Source organism: Rhinolophus ferrumequinum, chromosome 24 (genome assembly GCF_004115265.2).
Source record: "Rhinolophus ferrumequinum isolate MPI-CBG mRhiFer1 chromosome 24, mRhiFer1_v1.p, whole genome shotgun sequence".
Lineage (NCBI taxonomy): Eukaryota > Metazoa > Chordata > Mammalia > Chiroptera > Rhinolophidae > Rhinolophus > Rhinolophus ferrumequinum.
The window spans coordinates 12,436,018-12,458,122 of record NC_046307.1 but is presented as its reverse complement, the minus strand read 5'-3'; the positions used below and the strand labels follow the sequence as shown (position 1 = coordinate 12,458,122).

Below are 22,105 nucleotides of genomic sequence, written 5' to 3'. Positions count from 1 at the left end.
CAGATATTGCCAGATGTCCCTTAAAAGGGTGGGAGGCAAATAATCCCTGATCTAAGCACATATCCTTCCCAAGTCTTACTTCAGATGGCATTATAAGGAGACAGAAGGTTTTCTCAGGAGGCTAGAGAAATGGGAATAGTATATTGATCAGAGGACTTTCCCCTAGGGATGAAGGAAAAGAAAAAGGAAAAAAACTTTCTTACCAACATGAAAGTAAAAATAGAAAACTAGCTCAAATGCTGTGCTAGGGCCCTGGATTTACACTGAGATAATTCCGTGTATAATATATCACCAAAGATGATAATAGGGGATGACAACTCTTAGATCTTACCCAGACTGTGATAGCTATTGGGTCTTATTCTTACATCATGGAAATTGGGTAGCCGTGGCACTGAATACTTGATGAAAAAGATAGGCTTTTAAAATTTTCTATCTTGCTTACATCTGAGATGTAGGCACATCTTAGAGATTTTTGAATACAAAAACAGTTGGGAGAAAACAGCATTTTCAGTGGTGCCAGAATATTATAAACAAGATGTTTATTATAAACTAGTTGGTAATATTTTTTCAACAAAATGTGATACGGGCTGCTCTTAGAGAAGTCAAAGATATTTATAAGACACAGCTCACAACTTGGTAGGTGACACAAGACAAAAATAAATCAAAATATAAATCATAACTAAATTTATAAACGAAAGCAATGATGATTTTATAACATAAGCAGTAATTGCCATTGGAGCCCAAAGAAATACAGGTGTGAGCTCAGGTTGACAGGACCGGTCAGCCTTACCTGGGGAGAGAGTTTAGAGGCTCCAGAGGAACACAGGGTACCTGATGTACTTTATCTAAAGCATCAGGAGGTTGATTATGACCCTAATTAGCTGTATTTGGAGACTGGTGAGACAATAGACGCTTGACATCAATTGTCAACTCTAAGGTATTTATTCCAATGGCTTTGATTATTCAAAACAGAGATGGTCCCATTTGCAGAGGCTCTTATCTACTTGTCTCATATAACTCTGAGATTGATATCCTTTGAGGTATCTTTTCCAATCAAAACTAACATTCTTTAGAAATATTGTTATCCCCATCAAAACAAAAGAAGGACATCCCCTATGGGTGGCCTACTGGTCGCGGTGTTTCCTCTCTGAGACCTGCCTCCTACCCCAGGCCATGGCTGATGGGGTCAAGGTGGACAGCTGATGCCAGCCGGACCTGATTCCAGGATGAGGATTTGGATGTAGGACTAAGACCCATGCGTCTCTGCACGTGACTGGAGCTATGCCTGTTTATCTGTACTGCCACCTATTCCCATGAAACCTGGAGGAGCTGCGGGAGAAGTTGGTGGTTTGCCTTCTCTGGAGGAGATTCTGCATGTGCTGATCACCGATGCCCTGAGAAGCAGGCCATCACAGGGCCACCCTGTGGAGGATGAGGTTTGCCTAGGAGCCTTCTCAGAGCCCAGCCTGTCCTCTCTCCACGGGCCCTCCCTTGTCACAGGGCCCTCAGGACTCTTGCTCTTCTGTGGCACAGCCAACACCCCTCCCCCACTAACCTCAGGGAATATTCTGTGTAATTCTCGCTATCCACGTTCCAGGGATCAACACGGGGTTTTTCATCTCCAGGGAGCAGCTTGCTGTGGGCTGCGAAGTCGAGGAGGGTCTGCTCACCCAGACACCTCTGCGCTGTCACAGCAGCACTGGTTGTACTGGTCCAGTGCTTTACTGTTCCAGGTGTGGCTGCATCCCAGTGAGCGAGGACTATTCAGTACCCTAAAACTGTGGCTTCTAACCACAGGCTTGCTCTTCTTGTTCAGCACCCCTGTGATATTCTCTAGACACCATGAAAATATTGCGGGAAGGACGTGCAAGGTTCACAGAGGCTGTGAGAGGCTGGAGTGGAAAACCTGGTTTGGAAAGGACTAAGGGATTTCCAGGGGGCTAGATAGCAAGCAGGAAGCAATGCCTCGTGTCCCCTCTGCCCTGGTGTCCCCTCCGTCACATTGTAGAGTCACAGGAAAGTCACTGGGATCGAATGGACCAGGACTGGGAGAAGAAGGATCAGCTGGCACCCATCAGCCCTGTGTTTTTTAGCAGGAAGTGGGCAGTTTGAACTGCCATCCTGCCTAGCCGGAGCCCAGTGGGGAGAGAAGATTCTGTGTAAGGGAACAGGATGCTGATCAGAAGGGGGACTGAAGGATTGAAAGCAAACGTCCACTCTGGGTCACTCACATCGCAAACATGCAAGTAACGTTTTGGGGGCAGCTTTTAGACCCTCTGAAGCATGTCCGCATACCCCCAGTGAGCAGGCTTGCATCCAAAGGAACTTCTGTTCGTTCGTATATTTCAGACGTTCGTACCCAGGGAGTGGGATTTCTGTGGGCTGTGATATTGAGAGGATATTAATTGTGGACCAAGTGATTAACAGAAAGCTCTGCAGGGAGGGAAGCCACGTTGACGATGTCCTCCTCTGCCACTTTGGGATACGTGATGGTGACAGCCCCGCCCCAGGGAAATCGGGGTGCGGGAAGAGGTCCTTGTGTTTGCTCCCCTGTCATGGAGTCACCTCTGGATCTGACAGCACTATGACTGATCTTCAGGACAGTCCAGACTCTAAGAAAAAACAAAACGAAAGAGTAGAGCCTGTTAAGAAAATTCTCCAGAGCCAAGGATTGCTGAATTCATTATACAAATGTGAAAATTCAAAGGAAGAATAATTAGTCTGTTAAAGCTTAAAAAGAAAAGTTATCATGTTGTTTACCAAACACTGAAGTACTGCCTTTAAACTAAAGAAAACTAACCCTTCTGTCTCAGTTGTCTTGGGAGTCTGTGCTAAACGAAGGATGTACAGGATTTGAATGGTGCGGTTGTTTATTTGGTGAAGAAATGGTATATTCTTATGCAGCCGTGGGTGGGACAAACACCAGTGCCTTCGGGACCGGGCAGGCAGTGAATGTCAGAGAGAAGGAGAAGGGAAAGGACTGAGGCAAAGCAGAGCGTACAGAGGGAGAGACGCCGACGACAAAGCAAAGGAGGCAGCCATGGGGGCAGGCAAACCCAAGTGCGGCCCACTCTTCCAATTAGAAATAACCCAGAAATGCATGCTGGATTTTCATATGACCTTCTCTAATTTTTTATTGCTAGCAACTGACTCAAAACTTTAAAAGCACTGTCTGGGCCAGTCACACGTACGTGTGGGAGGACTGGGCCTGGGGCTGTGACCCTGCTTTGTGGCCTCTGGTGCAGGGTGGCTCTGGGTCCACTTCTGTCTGAATTCTTGCTCGGCACCTTCTGGATCTAGATGTTTGATAAGTTCCTCGTTCTCTCTTTACACGTTCCTCTGTTGTCGTGGCTGTAAAACAAGCCTGATGGCAACACCTGCGTCACGGGGTCGCTGTAAGGATTCCATGAGATCGGATGCAGCAGGTACCTGGCAGCTCTCATGAGCCTGTAAGTGCCACAAGCATGGGGAGAGGCCCGCTCTTGTTCAGCACCTGAAATGATACCTGGCACGTAAGAGCACTCCGTGAGGATCTGTGCTTAACAAATAGATGAATTATTGGATGTCAAACTACTTTAGAGTAAATTCTGTTCTCCTATTGATTTCCTTTTTGAAGTCCAGGGAGGGAGTTGCTAAGGACATGTGTTTCTGTAAAGAATTATCCCCTAAGAGATGAATATGCAAACTGTTGGTGAGGGAAGGGAAGGGTGGAGGTGATATTTATGACCCTGGAAGCGTACAATGGCAGATGCCAGCTGAGCACACGAGACCATGTCCAACAGGTCACCTCATTTTTGCAACAACACTTGGCGGTCGTTCTGCCATGTGTCCCCCCCTGCCCCCCGCTTCTCAGGGTGTAAAGGCACTTTTCTTGCCTCCTCATGAAAGTAGTCCTGGCGTCCCTTTGTGGTTCTGGGAATTTTCTGCCTTCTCGAATGAAGCTTTGTCATGCTCCATCTGTTAATGCCATCGCCTGAAATAGTAGTGAACTTGTTCTGCAATGTGGTCAACTTGCAATTTAGAAATGAGTTAAAAATGAGGGGGCTGCTTCATCAGTCTGATTCTGTATCCTAGATTTGGGCTTGGGCGTGTTACGAGGGAGCAAGACGGCCCAGCATGTCTGCCTTTGTGACAGGGGCTTGGAATTGTCATCAGAAGCCTCTAGCCCTTGTTGATTGGACAGGACCCACAAAGAGACCAGACGGAGTTTTTGTTTGTCAGAGGAAGAACCACACCAGGGAGATTTGTTGCCCGTTTGAAAAAACGATTGGGCATGAAATGGATACTGTTTGGATTACACAGAAACACATCCTCTCATTAGCTTTTCAGGATCACAAAAGGCCTGATGGCTGCTTTAGCTCCAGCCCGTAGGATCGGGTGCCAAAAATCTCTGTTACACATTTGCATAGGGAAGCGGTGTGTAGGGGAAAGGAGATCCCTTTTATTCATTGTTTTTCTTCTCCTTTCCCTCTGTTCTGCACATTTCGGAGTGCCAGGTGTGGGTTTCCAGCTTGACCTCACTGCATGGAGAGTGTAAACCATCGCCGCGTTGGCGCCTGGGAGATGATGGAGGATGAGTGCAGGTTTCTGATGCAGGGCCTGGTGAGGGTGGAGTCCAGGCTGGCTGTGCGGCCATGGGGACCATCGCTGGAGGGGGTTGCTGCAGAGAACAGGACCAGGCCGGCAGCAGAGGCAGTTCCCTAGAGGTCTCCTGGAAAATAGAGATTAGGGGCAGGATGATTTCAGTGGTGTATCTTGGCTCGAAGATGACCTGGTAGTAAAACCTGGAGGAGAAAAGGGGTCCAATGTAGACCAGAACAACTTTAAGGGATGTTTAAGGGGAATCTTGTGGGAAAGAATGAAACTAACGTTTGTGGAGTACTTGCTAAGATCAGTGTTCAGCATTTGACACATTGTTTCAGACAGTCCTCCTAACCACTATATAAGGGAGATATAAGCACAGATATACACTAAGCGAGATATACAGCTCAGAGACGCTACATAACTTACCCAAGCTCACACAGCACCAAGGGGCTGAGCTCAGATATGAACTGGATCTGTGGAGCACAAAGTCCATGCTCCATCAACCTTTCCACATAATCCATATCACACACATCGGCGATTTGCTTGTGTGAGCAAAGGCAGTGAGTGTCTAGGAAGCGTGAGAGCCAGGTTCTCTCCAGCCTGTTTACCTTTAGCTTCAGCAACCTGAACAATAGCTGGTCAAGACCCCTGTGCTGAAGCCTATCATGGGATGGAGCCAGTCATGAAGGTGAGGCCAGGTCTGGAGCAAGGCCCGCATGCAGTGGCCAAAGCACCTCAGACTTCAACGTGTCAGTCAGATATCTGGGGACTCATTGCTCTAAGGATACACAGCTAAGGACTGGTCTCTCTAGAGATAAGTCCTCGTCCTACCCTCCCTGTGTGTTCCTGGGAAAGTCATGCAGTCTGTCGAGACCTGTCCCTTTATCCAATACTCCATGTCCCGCCATGGAGCCTTTGCATTCCCTCTGCCGGAATGTTTCTCAAATGATCTGCAACACTGATCTTCAAAAGAAGCTCTTCCTTCTTGTGAGATCGTGGTTTAAATGTCACCTCCTCAGAGAGGTCTTCCCGGACTACTCAATCCAGTGTGACGACTTCAGGAGCCCTCTATTGCATCACTCTTAAAACTAGCTGCTAACTCTTACTCCTATCTCATGTTTTCTCCCTACCTTCCTCCCTTCTTCATTTCTTCTTTCCTCCCCCTCTTTCCTGCCTCCCTTCCCCTCCCCACCCCTCCTTTCCCCTTCCTTTCCCTTCTGTTCCCTCTCCTTTCTTTCTCCTTTCCTTCCTTATTATCTCCCTACTAGAATGTCAGTTCCTCAAGAGCAGGGCCTTCTGTCTTACCCATTTCTGAACACCCAGTGCTTGTAATAGTACTTGGCATGTAAAATTAGTTTCATAAATGTTTGCTGAATTGACGGGTTGAAGTCTGTCCTGTGTTAAATATGAACGTGTTGGCCTGGAGGCAGACATTCCAGGGACTCTCCTAGCTCTGAATCTTTGTGACTTAGAAATCCCAACATAAAAGATTCATCCAAAGATGCTCCTTGCACAGACATTTTACTCAGCATTAACTGAACACATCCCTCAGAGCAGACACATGTCAGAGGCCTTGGGGTTCAGAAGTGATGAGTCAGACTTGGTCCCTGGCCTCACAGAGAAGGACGGAGTAGTGATTACGCCCATGGACTAGGGACTATTGACACAGTCATTCAATAACTGAGTCCCATGGTATTCCAGACACTGCTTAGGTGACACGCATGCTGTGGCGAGGAGCACAGATACTGTCTGTGTTCACCTGAGGCTTCTACTGGATTTTGACAGACTTGGAGTCACATCCCAGCTTTGCTATTTACTAATTACATGACCTTTGGCAAGTTCTGATTTTTCCCTCCTTATCTTTCAAGTGGAAATAATATTGGCCTCATAAGGTGGTTGTAAGAATGGAATGGTTCTTTGTATTGGACACTGCGATCTAGACTCTAGAGGAGTGAAAGCATACGGAATGTTGGAGAGTTTGTGAGTTGTCTGATGTAAATGAAAGCAGGGTAAATATTGAGGATGAGGAGAATACAGGCTGGGAATGGGGACTAAATTCTGGAAGGGAAGTTTGAGGGCAGATTGTGGAAGACAGAGTCATGAAGCTCTTTAAAAAAAAAATGAGAGGGCCGGCCCGGTGGCTCAGGCGGTTAGAGCTCCATGCTCCTAACGCCGAAGGCTGCCGGTTCGATTCCCACATGGGCCAGTGGGCTCTCAACCACCAGGCTGCCTGTTGGACTCCTCGACTCCCGCAAGGGATGGTGGGCTCCGCCCCCTGCAACTAAGATTGAACACGGTACCTTGAGCTGAGCTGCCTCCCGGATGGCTCAGTTGGTTGGAGCACAAGCTCTGAACAACAAGGTTGCCAGTTCAATTCCCACATGGGATGGTGAGCTGTGCCCCCTGCAAATAATGATTGAAAAACAGCAACTGGAGTTGGAGCTGATGGACCCTGGAGAAACACACTGTCCCCCAATATTCCCCAATAAAATTAAAAAAAAATGAGAATACAATAACTTTAACAAAAACAAGAACATCAATTCCTCTTCTTTAGTGAAAAAAAAAATTGCAGCCATTATAGTATTTAGAGATGATTATCTCCCTGTTCTGTCTTACCTGCTAGGCATTCAATATTTATTGCTAGAGAATAAACATGAAAGATTTTCCTCCTTGTGTTTATTCCATGTTTGTTTTAGGAAACCTCATACGCACTTGCCCATTATTTATTGGAGCATCTGTCTCTCACGTGTAGTTAAGACCTGATTTATATTTCACATTAGCACTTTGGGCCTTATCTTAGAGTAATGGCAGGGAGTAATTGACCACTGAGTGGCACGTTGGTGAAGAGACAGGCAGGAAAGAGAGCTACTTGTGGGAAAGGTTAAAACTGTGAATTGTTCAGCTTATTTGGATGCATAAGGAAAAGTATTTTAGCAATGATTGAACAGCATGGGACTCAGGAAAAAAACCCAGGGAAACAAGAATGTACAAAACTTAATTGATACAGCACTTACTGAAACCTACAGCTGGGAGATGCAACCATTCTTTTCTCGGCTTGAGGTGGTTTCTAATAGCTTCGAAGGTGCCCCAAGAAACCCCAGGTCCAATCAGCACTAACTTTGTCCTGATTGCTTTAATGTTATCAGTTAAGGAGTGGAATTTAATAACCTTGGGAACCGTCCCAAGGAAGCAGAACCGAACCTTCCCTAATTGGAGAAAGAAAGGACTTGGAAATGAATAGTCTCCAATTACCCATTTATAAATCCAGAGCCAAATGTTTCTGAAAAATTAACAGTGGGAGGGATGAAAGAAATAACTGCTTTAATATTGAGACTCATACCTGGGGAGCCACAAATACTTTGTGACTCATTTGTAAACCTCACCCAACTTGAGGCTTGGCACGTTGAACATTCTCAAAAAAGCTTTGGACTATGCAAGGTCGGTTCTTTGAAAAACCCTGGGGCCTTTCACCAGTGGGACTGAGTTCCCTGGGAACAGATGGCATGAGGATTCTGTTGCAGCGGCACGGGATACATTTTTGATTAACCAGCTTGAGCTGGAGCTGCGTTGTGGTCCGGTAAGAATGAGCAATTTGCTTGTGAAGGTCTTTGTATGTACTTTTACTGCTATTGGTTTTCCATCTTAGATATCAGTACCCTGGAGATCTCTCTGCTTCCTTATAGGACCCTTTCAACTTGGTAAACACTTTCAACACTTCTCAAACTTTTCTACCAAAGAACCCCAAAGGCAAGTAAGAGCAAACACCTATTCTGAGGTTCTGGGGGCCGAACCCACTGTGAGCACATACATTTCTGAAGTCTCTTTTAGACAAGTTTATATGAATTTTGCGTTCTATTCCATAGCAGACCAGTGATTACCTTTATATAAAACAAAGTGTTAAATTACCTACCATCTAGTAAAATACATGCTGCAGTGAGGTCCACGGTAGCTTTGCATTCATTTTCCTTGGCCTACGACAGTCTGAGAAACAAGGATTAGGTTAGGATTATGGAAAAGATGAAAAAGAGACCCCGCTGGGGCCGGCCTGGTGTCTCAGGCGGTTGGACCTCCATGCTCCTGACTCCGAAGGCTGCCGGTTCAATTCCCACATGGGCCAGTGGGCTCTCACCCACAAGGTTGCCGGTTCGACTCCCCCAAGGGATGGTGGGCTGTGCCCCCTGCAACTAGAAACGGCAACTGGACCTGGAGCTGAGCTGCACCCTCCACAACTAAGACTGAAAGGACAACTTGAAGCTGAACGGCACCCTCCACAACTAAGATTGAAAGGACAAAAACTTGACTTGGAAAAACAGGCCTGGAAGTACACACTGTTCCCCCAATAAAGTCCTGTTCCCCTTCCCCAATAAAATCTTTAAAAAAAAAAAAAAAAAAAAAGAGGCCCCGCTGTAGTGGATGCACAGGTGATGGGACGGCCTGTCCCCCCGCTGCATTTCGGACTTGTCAGGGAGGCGGCCGGTGAGTGAGCACCGTGTCGACTCATGGAGCTCTCGCTGAGGTTCCCTCCTCAGGATGCCGCACTATGGAAGCGACAGCCTCACCGGACGCCCTCACAGGTCACTTCAGCATCTCTGTCTCCAATCTGGGGCAGGCTTTCCCTGCAGACTTTATTATTCTGTTTTCACATAACACCTGCCCCTGCCAAAACCTATGGAACAGGGCAGAAAGCAGCCAGATGGACAGCCTCTGTCTGAGGATCAGAAAGTACCAACCTTGCACACCAAACCTGCCTTTTGGAACCCTCCCTGTCCATTTGTCCCCTATGTACCACGTTACCACAGTTTCCAACCTCCCTGGACCCAAGCCCTTGTCTTCTTCTCTCAACAGTGTTTGCTGTATTCTTTCTCCTTAATTATTCCTCTTTCTGTCCAGGCCTTTTACCAAAGATGCCTGAATATAGCACGTTAGGATACCTTGACACACTCCATGACTCTCCAGTAGAGGCTATTCAAAGCCCAAAGGCCTTCTCTCAAAAAGAGAGAGAGAGAGAGAGAGAGAGAGAGAGAGAGAGAGAGAGAGAGAGAGAGAGAATGACCATGTAGGTGTATGTACAAGGCTTTGTTGTGTGCTCTTAGTGCACAAAATTGGGGGTGAGGTTGGGGGTGGCAGTTCATTCTTTATTCCCAGACCTCATAAACTCTGACGTGAGGCAAGGCAGAGCACAACTGGACTAGAGGTGGATGAACTTCTTAGCTGTCATACAGTGGTTTCAGCAGTGGTGTAGATCTGGTTAATCAGCAAAAGTTGTCTGAGTAAAGTGTCCCCTGAGCTTGATATTCAAAAAGAAACGTTAGTGTTTCTCACTGTGGAGATGAGTCTACCAACTTGAGACGGGAAAGGCTGACCAGCCTCATGGCTCCAGGACGGTGATTCTCTGAAATATCCAGGGTTCCTTGTCCTTTGTGTACATCCCCTTTCTGTATTCTGAGAGCAAGCTAAAAAGAGCTGGTAAGACTGAGGAGGATGGTACCTGAACACACGCTGTGTACCCGGCCCTGTGCGAGGCAGCTTTCATGCGTCCTGCACAGTCGAGGGAAGCAGGTCTGTCTGCAACTGAATCCTGAAGAGCTGAGTAATCTGTCAAGGTGGCGTCAGCAGAAAGTGGCACAGCAATGCCTCTCCTCTCACACCCACAACTCTCTGACCCACACCCTTGGGTTCATTTCTTCTAGGTGCACTTTATTTATTCATTTATTGAATTTGTGGAGTGTCTGAGTGTCCCCATTCACATGGTCCACAGCCATGGCTGTGGAATAATGACGGAATCAAGCTCGTTGGCACCAAAGCAGTTCGTTCTCTGGATCCCTTTGGTCTGGGAAAAGCTCTGAGTTTTACAGTAATTTTAATGGCATTAAAAGTGAAGCACGGGTATAAAAGATGGACTTTTATGAGCTACAACACTTTTAAGTATACCGTTCTCCTGGAGTATTTTATTTTTATTGTGCTTTTTATGTCCTCTTATTCTCCGAGATTATAGAACTGGCTCTTATGTATTTTAAGAAATTCTCTCTCCTTTGTTCATAAATGTCTTGTGAATAATTTCTGTCAATTACAATGAAATAGAGCCTAAGTACCTTTACTGTTGCAACATTTTAATAAATCCTGGCCATTTTCATGATGAAGAAGGTTCAGACTTCTCCGAGGGTGGTGCCTGGTCCCTCTACTGAGAACTGAGGCTACTCTCAGGACCTCTCGGTCCCGCCCCCATCAGCACCAGGCACTGTGTAAATCCCCATCAGTGGTGGGGCCATATACACACTTCATAACACCCTTCACAGAAGGAACCCCAAGGGTTACCTGGTCCATGTTGGGTGTTGTTTCTTCAGTCACAGAGAGACTTAAGTTCGCTGGGCACTGATATTGCCTCGAAAAGAAACTTTGACTTTTGTATGACTTCTGTATTAGAAAAGTAATATAAGCTTATTCAGATATCCAGCAATCCAGCTTTGAGTTCGGATAGTGCAATGTTTTCTTCACAATAAGAAGTTTTTCTGGGATCCTACGAGTGACATGATTCTTGGGGGAGGTGGCAGAAGCCATCAGTATGATGATGCTTCGCACTGTAGCCATCACCTTTATCCCCCTTATAAGCCATTTTCATGACTGGCAGGTGGCTCTGAGTATCAGCTTTGGTGTGAGACTTGCCTAGATTGAAATCCAGACTTACCAGCTGTGTGACCACAGACAAATTACTTAACATCTCTGTGTCAATTTCCTCATTGGTGAATTAATAATAAACTGATCAGTTTCCTCATTGGTAAATGAGAATAATAGTGCATTATTCTGTAGGTTGATGGATGTCACTGTCTCCGTCGTCAGCCCCCTAATTAAATGATGCGTTAGGTAATAAAATGCTCCCTGCTTCCCTTTCTTTCCACTGCTCTTCTTTTTCATCCTCTCCCCCATTCCACCTGTAAAGGGAAATCAGTTTCTTGGTGAAAACGTGGAGTGAGGCTCCTTGTCTTCACCATCCCAGAGCAGCTGGGGAACAGGCGGAGGTGCGAGAAGATAGCTTTGAGACACAGGGATTGGCTGACCAAGCTAATAAAATTGTGTGGCCTATGATTTTATGGACCATATTCCCACAGCGCCTCTAGTAAACCTCTGTTTTTTTTTTTTTTTTTTAGTTTATTGGGGTGACAATTGTTAGTGAAATTACATAGATTTCAGGTGTACAATTCTGTATTACATCATCTATAAATCCCATTGTGTGTTCGCCACCCAGAGACAGTTCTCCTTCCATCACTATATATGCTAGTAAACCTCTCTTAATGCATTCTTTTCTAATGATCAGGACGTTTAAATTAGCCATGTTGGACTTACCAGTGTTTGCTTATCATGTCTTGTTTTGGACACGTGAGCAGAGGGAGGCTCTTCCTAGCCGCTGCCTTTCGTTCCGGCCAGGCATAGGGCGTCTTTAACTCGTATCTCGGAGACAAATGCCAGAATCTCACAGGGCTGGACACTTGCTCTTGCCCCCAGTGATGGGCATCACTTGTCATTGTTTCCCTGCTGCAGGCAAGATTCTCCAGGAAGGGAAGGAGACTCTGATGCTGCTGGACGAGTCGGTGACAAGCAGCACTGGTGTTGGCCTGGGGGCATGGGGCGTCTGAATTAATTCACAGGGTTATTGCAGGGGTAGCTCCAGGAGAGGGAGGACAAACAGGAGAAGCTGAGGGCCCTGGTGTGTGAGTGGCAGGAGTGGGGGTGGGGGCGGGGCTAGGGCTTCTTTTCAATAGGAAAGGGAAAGGACATCTTTGGAAGTGGACAAACCTGGTTTTAAATACTGGCTTCTTAGCTGTGTGGTGTCACGAAGTCATTTGGCCATTTCAAATCTGTTTTCTCATCTTTAACTTGCTTTTGCACGTAGTGTATCACACACATCTGCCTATGTTGGTGTATACAGACCTGCTGCCACCTTTACAATAGCGGTATAACGTGTCCTAAATGGACGTCTCGTCATTCAAGGAACCGTTTCCCTATAGACGGTCTTATGGACTGGACGTTGTATTGAAGCCTTAACCGTCATGGGGCTGTATTTGGAGAGGAGGCCTCTCAGGAAGTAACTGAGGTTAAATGAGATCACAAGCGTGGGGCCTGATCTGATAGGATAGGTGTCCTTATAAGAAGAGACATCAGAGAGTGAGTGTGCTCCCAAGTGCACCTAGAAAAGGCCCTGTGAGGACACAGCAAGAAGCAGCCGTCCGAAAGCCAGAAGGAGAGCTCTGGTTAGAAACGGACCGTGTTGGCATCCTGATCTCAGACTGCCAGCCTCCAGAACTGTGAGAAAATAAATTCCTGCTGTTGGAGCCCCCCAGTCTGCGGTGTTTTGTTATGGCAGCCTGAGCAGACTAATAGAGATGGACATTCAAGTTGTTTACAATTTTCCCTCTTTATGACCATTAAGATGCACATTTTTGCCTAATGCATTCACTTGCTGGGTCATAAGATGTTTTTTTTTCCTTTCTTTCCTTTTATTATTAAAATTTTTATATCTACCGAAGCGTTGAAGGAATAATACCAGAAACTCCCACACACCCATCCAACTGTGTTTAACAGTTGTTATCATTTAAAAGCATGGTTGAAAAATTGCCCTCAGAAAGAGGCTGTTAACAGTTGATACCTACCTCTCCCCCCCGACCCCCCCCACCCGCACTAGTAATGTAAGAGAGAGAATCTTTTCTTCTCTCGGGTGGGTATTATTGGTCAGATGCATTATTTTTATCCTCTGCCCCTTTGCACTTGTCTCTGCCATGTCCCTGCCCCTCCCCCACTCCTTAGGCACACGTGTTCTGCATCATGGCACTGTCTGTCCGATTTAGATGCCTGGCCAATTGGCACCTTTGTTCGGCCTTAGAGAACCTGGGCAGCCCCTTGATTTGAAAGCTGAGAATGGTGCCAGAGGCTTTCCACACTCCCATTCTCTGGTTCCAGCAAAATCCTATGGGCGGAATCTCCTGTTTTGTATTTTGTGAGGCTCTGCCGTAGGCCCCTCTGGAGAGAAGGAAGGAAGCAAGATGCATTTGTGGGTTACCATGGGGACAGACAAGCTGTAATACATGTTTGGGATTTTAGCTTGACAAGGTTTTAGCAGTTTGGAGTAATTTCATTGTCAATCCTCCATTAGGTCACTGGTAGTGAATCACTGGGAGTGACTCTTTACTTCAGATGAACCTCTCGGATGAGGATGATTAGGGCAGAGAGCACTCTTAAAAGCAATAAGGAGACAACAGTCTTTAATTTGTCAGCTTTTTGCAAATTGAATGGCCTTTTGTCCAAGGAAGTTTCCAGGAGTCACCAGAGTGGACCGCCAGTGGGCATGGCTGTTTTAGACCAGGTCTTTGCTTATCAGTCTCACCAGGTAGGTTTGCTGCCTCCCAGAATCCTGTGCAGCATAATGCCCCCAGGTAGAGGGAGTATGGGGGTCCCTCAGAGAGGAAATGGAGCTCTAAGAGTTGACCACTGGGATCTGTACCCTGAACCCACCTCTCATTTGGAGTGTGAGGTATGCAGCACAGCTCTTCTTATCAAAGTGCCACGTTCCACATAAAATGTGTGGAAAGGGTTCTCTCTTCCTACCCCGTTCCACCAATTTCATCATGGGAGGGTGTGCCAAGGACCACCAGGTTCTACCATGGTGCTTGTCACTGTGGAAGTTGGGGGCCACGTGGTTTTTAAGGCCTTCCATGATGCTGCTGCCGCCCTCTCCGGTCTTCGCACACGCCACCCCTGGTCAAGTTTGGGGAAATGCCTGATGGAATGCCACGCTTCCCCAAACTTGCTGTGATTTCTCTTATGCCTGGAAAGGGAGCTTTTTATCTGGAATGTTCTTCTTCCTCCTGTTACGTGGGTTAAACCCACTTTTGCATAGATGTCAGTCTCTCCAGGAAGTCGTACCTGACCCCTGGGTGGGGGGTGGGTGTGGTCCCCGCCCCCCCCCCCCCCCGTCTCCCATGACATATAGAACTTACCCTCCCATTGCATTGCCTGTCTCCTCTGTTGAGCTGTGAGCTCCTGGAGGTCGGGAACGACTTCTTGTTCACTCTAGAGGTGCCGGCCTCTAGCCTGCAAAAACGGGCCTGCACAGAGTAGGTGCTCTGCCAAAATTAATGGGATAAACACAGGCATGTGTCACTTCCCCAGGTGACTCTCACGGACCCGTTGGGTAACCCAAAAAATGGAACATCCTCTCCTCTCAGCATCTTTGAGGTGGTACCCCACTCTGCTGTTACAGCTCTTAGGACTCTTTGCCTGTGAGCTTATAGGATGTTCCCAAGGACAGCAAAAAGGCATGGATTTTTAAATCAATGTAGCTAATTAAAAAATAACTCGAACTGAAAACAAGTTCAGAAACAATTAAGATAATTAAAATATCGCTACCTTAATTGAGATCAAGCAGTGAGCTTAAAATACAAAATTAATTTTAAAAACTTACATGTAACCTGTAATTAATTGGCTTTTGAATTCAGTGTTTTTCAGCCCAACAAATCTCTCTTTAAATGAATCATCCTTGTTTTATTCTTTGAAAAAGGTTTTTTATAAAAATTATTTAAAAATTAATTGGCCATGTTTCATGGGCCAGTTGGCACTTGATTGGTTTCTGTGCATCGGCAGGAAAGATGGAAGTAAGCTCCTGTGGATATCTGCCGTGTGCTAGGCACATTATCCAATGTAAGTCCATGTAAGAGGTAGAGGGGACACAGGACTTAGCTGTCTTAAGGGGATCGCTGCATCTTTTCACCAAGCATGTGCCCGGAGAGAAAGATTTGGACCACAGTGTCCAGTAATCATTATCACCTTGACAAGGAAGCTTCTAACCCTGGTCTGGACTTTATGCTGACACTGGGTTCTCTCTCTGTCCTTTTCTCCTCACCTGCACAGTCTCCCCAGACCTTATTAAAGGGCCTCTCAAATGCCACTTATTATTCTGGTGTTTTATCATTCCCATTAAAAATCCGAGCCAAGCAGCCCTGTCCAAAACAGGGGCTGGGTGCCTTTCAGGTGGGAGCCTTGGGCTACCAGGAAAAGAGTAATTCAGAGGCCTTGTTTAAATTGTAATGACACATTTCTTTACCATCTATATCCCCTTTTAATTCCAGTGTTGCTGTTTTTCAAAAACAAGATGCGTCCTGGTGATTAAATAAACGCTGACAGCTTGATTTGTTACTGTTTTGTTGTTCTGTGAAGTTCATTTAAATAATTCGCATCCATGTTTGAAGTATGCAGTTCCCAGTAATTAATTTTTAGCCGCCTTGATTTCTATATGCAAATTGTTAAGGAAGTATGTGTATGGAGTTAAATAACTGATAGTTTTTATTTAGTAGTGTTTGGGGTTGGCGTTCTTCATTTGGTTCTAAAATGTTACCTTCAAGCATTGGAGGAGGGGCAATCTGTGGTATTAGCCCAACGGTAGGGTGACAGATGATGGCAAGGTTGAAATAAGGAAATTGACCAGACCACTGGTCAGTTGACTCATTTCGGGGGTTGCTGTATTCAGAGGGAGTAGGCAGAGGGCGCACTTGCCACGGGCGGGGCACCGCACCTTCTGGGGGAGCACTGAGGCTGTGTGTGTGGCAGGTTGGGGCGGTCCTGTGTGGCCCAGCCTGGGCAGCACCAGGCCCCTTGGTTGCCCCTTACTTTAACCGCGTAAGACTAACTCTGCCCGGAAGGCTTCTCAGGTACATGGTACATCTGAGCTCTATACTTGCTGTGAGGTTGGGTCCGTGATCAACTTTTTAAAGGAAGTGCTGGGTGACTCTCAAGCTGCTGGCTTGTGAAGGTAAGGAATTTGGTTCTGCAGTCAACCCCCCAGGTGTTCAATACCCGCACCTCTCAGGGACTTCTCTTTTAGACCTTTATTTGTAGACCGGGCACATTAATAGCAGCTACCTCCTTGGGTGGCTGTGAGACTTGAATATGGTGATCCAATTAGAGGGCGTAGTTCACTTCCTGCATGTCAAAAGCACTGGGTAAGTGTTAGCAATTGTTCATGTCATTATGAAGGCTTAGTCTTCACTCTGGAAACAAAATACAGACACAGAAAAAATTAACAAGCACCTAAGAGGTGTGTTCTAAGCACTTGCATTTACCAGGTCTTTTCTAATTACAAATATTAACTCATTTCATCCTCCGACAACCAAAAGCAATCAATAGTAGGTAATGTTATTGCCCCATTTAACAGAAGGGGCAACCAAGGTACAGAAAGGTTGGTAAGCAGCGGAGCCAGCATTCAAACTCAAGCACTGTGCCAAGAGTTCATGCTCTTCCTACAGAGCTCGGCTGGCTTACCTGCCTTGAGGTCACACTGTCCACTGAGGCCATCCGGGTCGCAATGTGGACATTGCATGTTTGTAAAGTTGACCACAGAGGGAAAGTGTAGCTCGCATTTGGCCATAATGCTTGTCATGTCGTACGGCTGATTTTGACACCCTAGGCCCGCCTGTTAGTCTTCATGTCTGAGCTCCACTCCAGTGAAAATCCCAAGGGTTCTGTGGCACTTGACACCTCTCAGGGAAATGCCTCTCAGCTGGTAACTGTGGCCGGAGTTGCCAGCAGTCTGGTCCCAAGTTTCTTGAGATCCAGAAGTGTCTTCCTTCATCCTGTGGTGGCTGGAAGTGTGAGAGGGAGCAGCAAAGAACCGGCATGGCCATCTTGAGTGGACAGCTGGTAATCAGCCTCCAGTGTGAGCTCACTTCTGGCTAAGTCTTGGAAAGCAAATCAACGTTGATTAGACTGCCACCTGGCTTGGGATGGGGCCCAGGGCACAAGGAGATCACTGGCCTGAGTCACACCAGCCTCCTGGCTTCTCGTGTGGATGTCCCCGGGACCAGGAGACTTCCATCTGGGACCAGGAACTTCCTGGTGTAAATTTCTGGAAGGCCCAGCCTCAGAGGACTCTGAGGGCAGGCACAGGGCCCCCTGCATCCCTCTCCAAGAGGCAGACCTCAACTGAAGAGCTCTGAGTGAACACTGTCCCTGGAGCTCGAATCAGCCTCTTTCATCTTGCAGCCCGTTTCTTTCTGCTCAGCTGCAGCAGGCAGACACATCCCTTGGGGAGTAGGCTCTGCCAGAAGACTCCCCTGTGGGACCCGGACCAGGGCTGAGGTCTTGTTGTTGACCTGACTGGCCTAAGAATGTGCCTGGTTTCTGTTTATAGTGGCTGAGGCGGCTGTAGCGGAGGAAGCCACCCTGAGCTGTTCATGCAGCAGAGATGCCTTTGGATGTTTGTGTTCAGGTTCCTTGCAATCTTCCCGGCAGCCATCTGAAGAAAATGGTGCTGAGATTCTGGGTCTGGGTGGGCTGAGAGGAGTGATGACTTCCTCTAAGTGTAGGGGGGGTCATGAGGGCTGAGGGGCGAATGGTGGAAGAGACGATAGCATTTCTCATAGCAGTTTTGCTGTTCCTGCCGATGCCGATTTGTTTAACCTACTGCTTGCGTGGGGAGGACAGGGAAACATCACCTCCCTGGCTGTGGAGAGCAGTTAGGAAAGATCTACCGCCTAATATGCTTCAGGCCCCAGAGCAGGGAGATGGCACAATTGCTTTTGTTTTGCAGAGAATCCCCTGTGGCCACTTCTGTGCCATCATGAGCGTGGCCATTTCAGCACGTGGACTGCTGATGAGCCCAGGGCCTGCTGCTCTGCCTGTTCTCGGAAATGTTGCAATATATGTACTGCTCTCCTTAGAGATGCTTTCTCGAATGATGTGGTTGAATCAACACCCACCCCCATCTCATTTATTCCCACGCACAAAGCACATTGACTAGTCCGATGGAATATCTTATGATTGCCCAGACATGCCTCCTTCATCGACGTGTGCTGGCCGCCTTGCCTGGAGTGTCTTTCCTCTCTTTGCTTTTCAAAATCGTGCCCATCCTTCAAGATCCAATTCACATATTAATGCTTCATTAATCCTTGCCCCAGAAATTGATCTCTGTTTTTTTTCTCCGGCTCTGTTATCACTTTATATGCCCGTCATGGCACTTATCTAATTCTCCCTCGCACAATAAATATGTATGGGTACGCTTTCTTCCCTCCCTGTTGTATTGTCACTTTGTGTGGCACAAAACTGTCTTGCACATCTAGAAGTTCTTCATAAAACTTAAAAGAGGCTTATTTATGCACCTCGTCCATGTGGGTTGGACTGATGCCAAAAAAAACCTCTGCCCTCCAGGACTTTTTATTTTCTAGGGAATGAGTAAAATTAGACATGGAAGAAGTCATGAAAAGCAGTAGCAGACAAATAACCAAAGAGGGAAAAGTAATTCTTGGTCCTTGGAGCAGGAGAGATTCTAGAGGGTTTTAAAAGTGATTCCTGCCCCAGATGAAGATGCTGAAACTCCCCATGGCACAAAGCAATTGCTCTCCTGCTAAAGAAAACGTGCAGTAGGCACAGAAGTACCGGGTTTGGGTTTTTACTGCAATCTCCACCAGCCTAAGAAAAGAGCTGAGTACAAACACATAGTCTATTTATTTCCCACTCGTCTATTTGAGTAGAAATAAAAATGAAATTTTCCCTGGAGGTCCTAACTGCCCTGTTCTTGTTATTTTCGCCTTAGCCCTGGACCCATCCAAAGACCCCTGCCTGAAGGTGAAATGCAGCCCTCACAAAGTGTGTGTGACCCAGGACTACCAGACTGCCCTGTGTGTCAGCCGCAAGCACCTGCTCCCCAGGTAAGGCAGGGGGCTGGGAGGTGCTCTCCAGCTGGTGGGACCGGGGGTACCCCATCTCTGACTGGGAACAGCAGGCAGAGGGAGAGCCGATGTTTGTGTGGCAGTGTTTTTATGCTGTGTGGTGCCTGTGCGCCTGCTGTGGTTCTCAAACACAGATTTGCCAAGAATGTCAATATCTTTCCTTTCTTTAAACAACTTGATTTGCCTCTGAGCCCTCAGCTAAGCAGAGGATCAGAAAATCCTTTCACAGTCATTACTGGCACTGTCCCCCCCCCCCCCACCAGTGACCCCAGGATCAAGGAAGCGCGTAGCTGAAAAAACAGGGGCTGAACCTTTAGTCTCCTGGTTGCCACCGGCATCCTTCCTGTGGTGATCCTTGAGGGCCCGTGAGGCCCAGGGGCTGTCTGCTTCCAGGCCCCTGTAGATGGTGGGCATCTTTGCCAGGCGGGGTGCCCTGGTTTGGAGTCTTGCCGCCTCAGGATTCCCATAGCACTGCTCCTTCTGAGAACTTGTCTTGCTCCTTCCTCGGGGGCAGCACCTGATACCCCCTCCTCCCCCTCCCACGGGAGGTCTCCGCGTTTCTTCAGGTTCCTTACAACCTTTGCCTCTTACCCTCCCTCGACCCCCGGCATCATTCCCCGGTGGGCTTAGGCTTTTGCAAAGGACAGAATGAGCCTTTGATTTCAGGCTACTTCTGCCTTCGGTTCTGTAAAACTGCTCAAAGCAAGAAAGCAGACACATAAACACAAAAAGCAGCCTTTCTTTAACAACAGGGTTGGATGAGGCAGAAGAGGGACAAAGGCACGTATTTTGTCCCCTTCTTGTATTGCCAGGACAACACAGAGAGGCGTGGCCGCAGGGATGGGAGTCAGTCGGGACCCAGGTTCTGGATGGGGCAGCTTGCTCTGCCATTCACCTGCACGTCACCGTCACCGTCACCTTAGGACAAGAAAGCGCCTTTCTGAAACTCGCTTCCCACTGAGTCTGCCTCCCTGTAACTTTTGCTGCTTAGTTTCAGTTTGGCCCAAGAACCAGAAAGAATGTGTCCTGTCTGATCGCTTACTTCTTGAAGGCTCAGTCGTGTTGGTTCCTTTGGCTGCTGCTCTTGGGATGTTTTAATTACCATCTGTCCCGTCAGTGGTTTCCTTTGAGCAGAACCCCTGCCTCCTCTGCCTCTACAAACATGGTATCCACAACAACAGAGCTAGCTTTCATGCTCACCTAAAAATAGTCATTCTTTGTCTCTGTAAAACCGAGATGGGAGTTATTATAACCCGCTTTGCTCTTTCCCCAGACAGGAGTGTTCTCCCTGGAGGTAAAGAGAGATCTCACCCCCAAAACCCTAGCGTAACCCAGGCATTGGGCTCAGCACCCATGCCCTTGAATTCTTCCAGCCATTCTCTCAAGTTGGTATTTATTTTTGTCTCCACTCTAAAAAATGAGAGAACGGGAGCAGAGAGAGGCATTAGTAGTTTGCTTGTATATCTAGCAAATGGCTGTCATTGATTCAAACCCAGGGCCATCTAGCTCCAAAGCTTATGTTTGCATCACTACTGTGTGTTGACATCTTCATGTGACCTGTCTTGTCTATCCATTCATTCGTCGTCACTCAACAAAAAGGCATTAATGCCTACTGTGTGTCAGGTTTATGTTAAGCACTGAGGCTAGAGAGGTAAGCAAGAGACCTTATTCCCACCCTCAAGGAAAATCAAGTTCACTACAGAGTGGGATATACAAAAATAACTTTTTATATTAGAAATTCCTTTTAGGGCATACATACTATCAGGAAAGTATCCTAGATTCTCCTGCCACACTTAATTTCTTCCTTCTCTGAAGGAGGGAATATATCGCCTCTTTTGCTGCAAATACCCAAATACCCTTTGGGGTGTTGCTCTGGGTCGTTCAGCCATCTGTTTCTCTCTCTCTCTCTCTCTCTCTCTCTCTCTCTCTCTCTCTCTCTCTCTCTCTCTCTCTCTCTCTCTCTCTCAATATGGAGAGTCCATTCCCAGTTTCCTCCTAGAATATAGCCCTTTCTGTAAGTGCCAGATAAGAGATTTTTAGTTTTAAGCTCAGATCTGTTTGAAACGGAGGCAGCAAATTCACTGGTTCTCAGACAGGTCCAGGAGTAAATGGTATTTTTCTGGGCATGCCATGTTTCTGTGTTGGAAGTACTAACACCTTATTGCTTGTGTTGAGAGTATAATCCTCATCTCCCACATCTCCTGGTGACCACAAAATTGCAGTGGCTAAAAGCATGGATTTGGGAATGAGACCAATTAGGACTCCATTCCAAGGTTGGCTATTTCCCAGCTATGTGAAATTGGCAAATTACTTTACCTTTCTGAATCTGTGCTTCTTTATCTGTAAAATGGGTTTAATGAAAGTATTTACCCCATTCCTTTTTTCTATTTGCTGGAATACATACTCTAGTAATTCTTGCAGAAAGGGTTTATGGGTAGTAAGTTTTACTAACCCTTGCATCGGGTATTTGTGTATATGTTTGTGTGAGAGTTCAATAAGATAATATGTGTGAAGTACACAATCTAGTGTCACATAATGACAACTATCTTCCAATTCCTAAAACAGCTATGATAATAGTTATTATTGTCTGATTCATTCTGAAAAGGCAGCCAGAAAACCCCAAAGTTGCATGCTCCTGAAAAAAAGGAACTCAGTCCAGGTACGCTGCCCATTTCCAAGTGTGATCCTTCCTGCTCTTGCTGTTCCTGCCTGAGGAAGCCCGTGAGGTTTAAATTGAGGGTGACAGTGTTATTTCTGCGGCCCCTTCTGTGATTCACCTGCAGTTAAGGTCTAAGGAGATGGCTGCATTT

General features: G+C 46.8%; 1 protein-coding gene across 2 annotated transcripts in view; it reads left to right on the top strand.

Annotated features, from left to right (window-relative positions):
- Positions 1–22,105, top strand: part of SPOCK1 (SPARC (osteonectin), cwcv and kazal like domains proteoglycan 1) — a 480,272-nt gene that overhangs the window by 306,475 nt on the left and 151,692 nt on the right. For both annotated transcript variants that reach the window (XM_033096540.1, XM_033096538.1), the window contains one exon: positions 19,160–19,274. In XM_033096540.1, coding sequence (XP_032952431.1) covers positions 19,160–19,274 — 115 coding nt within the window. The remainder of the gene's footprint in view (positions 1–19,159; positions 19,275–22,105) is intronic.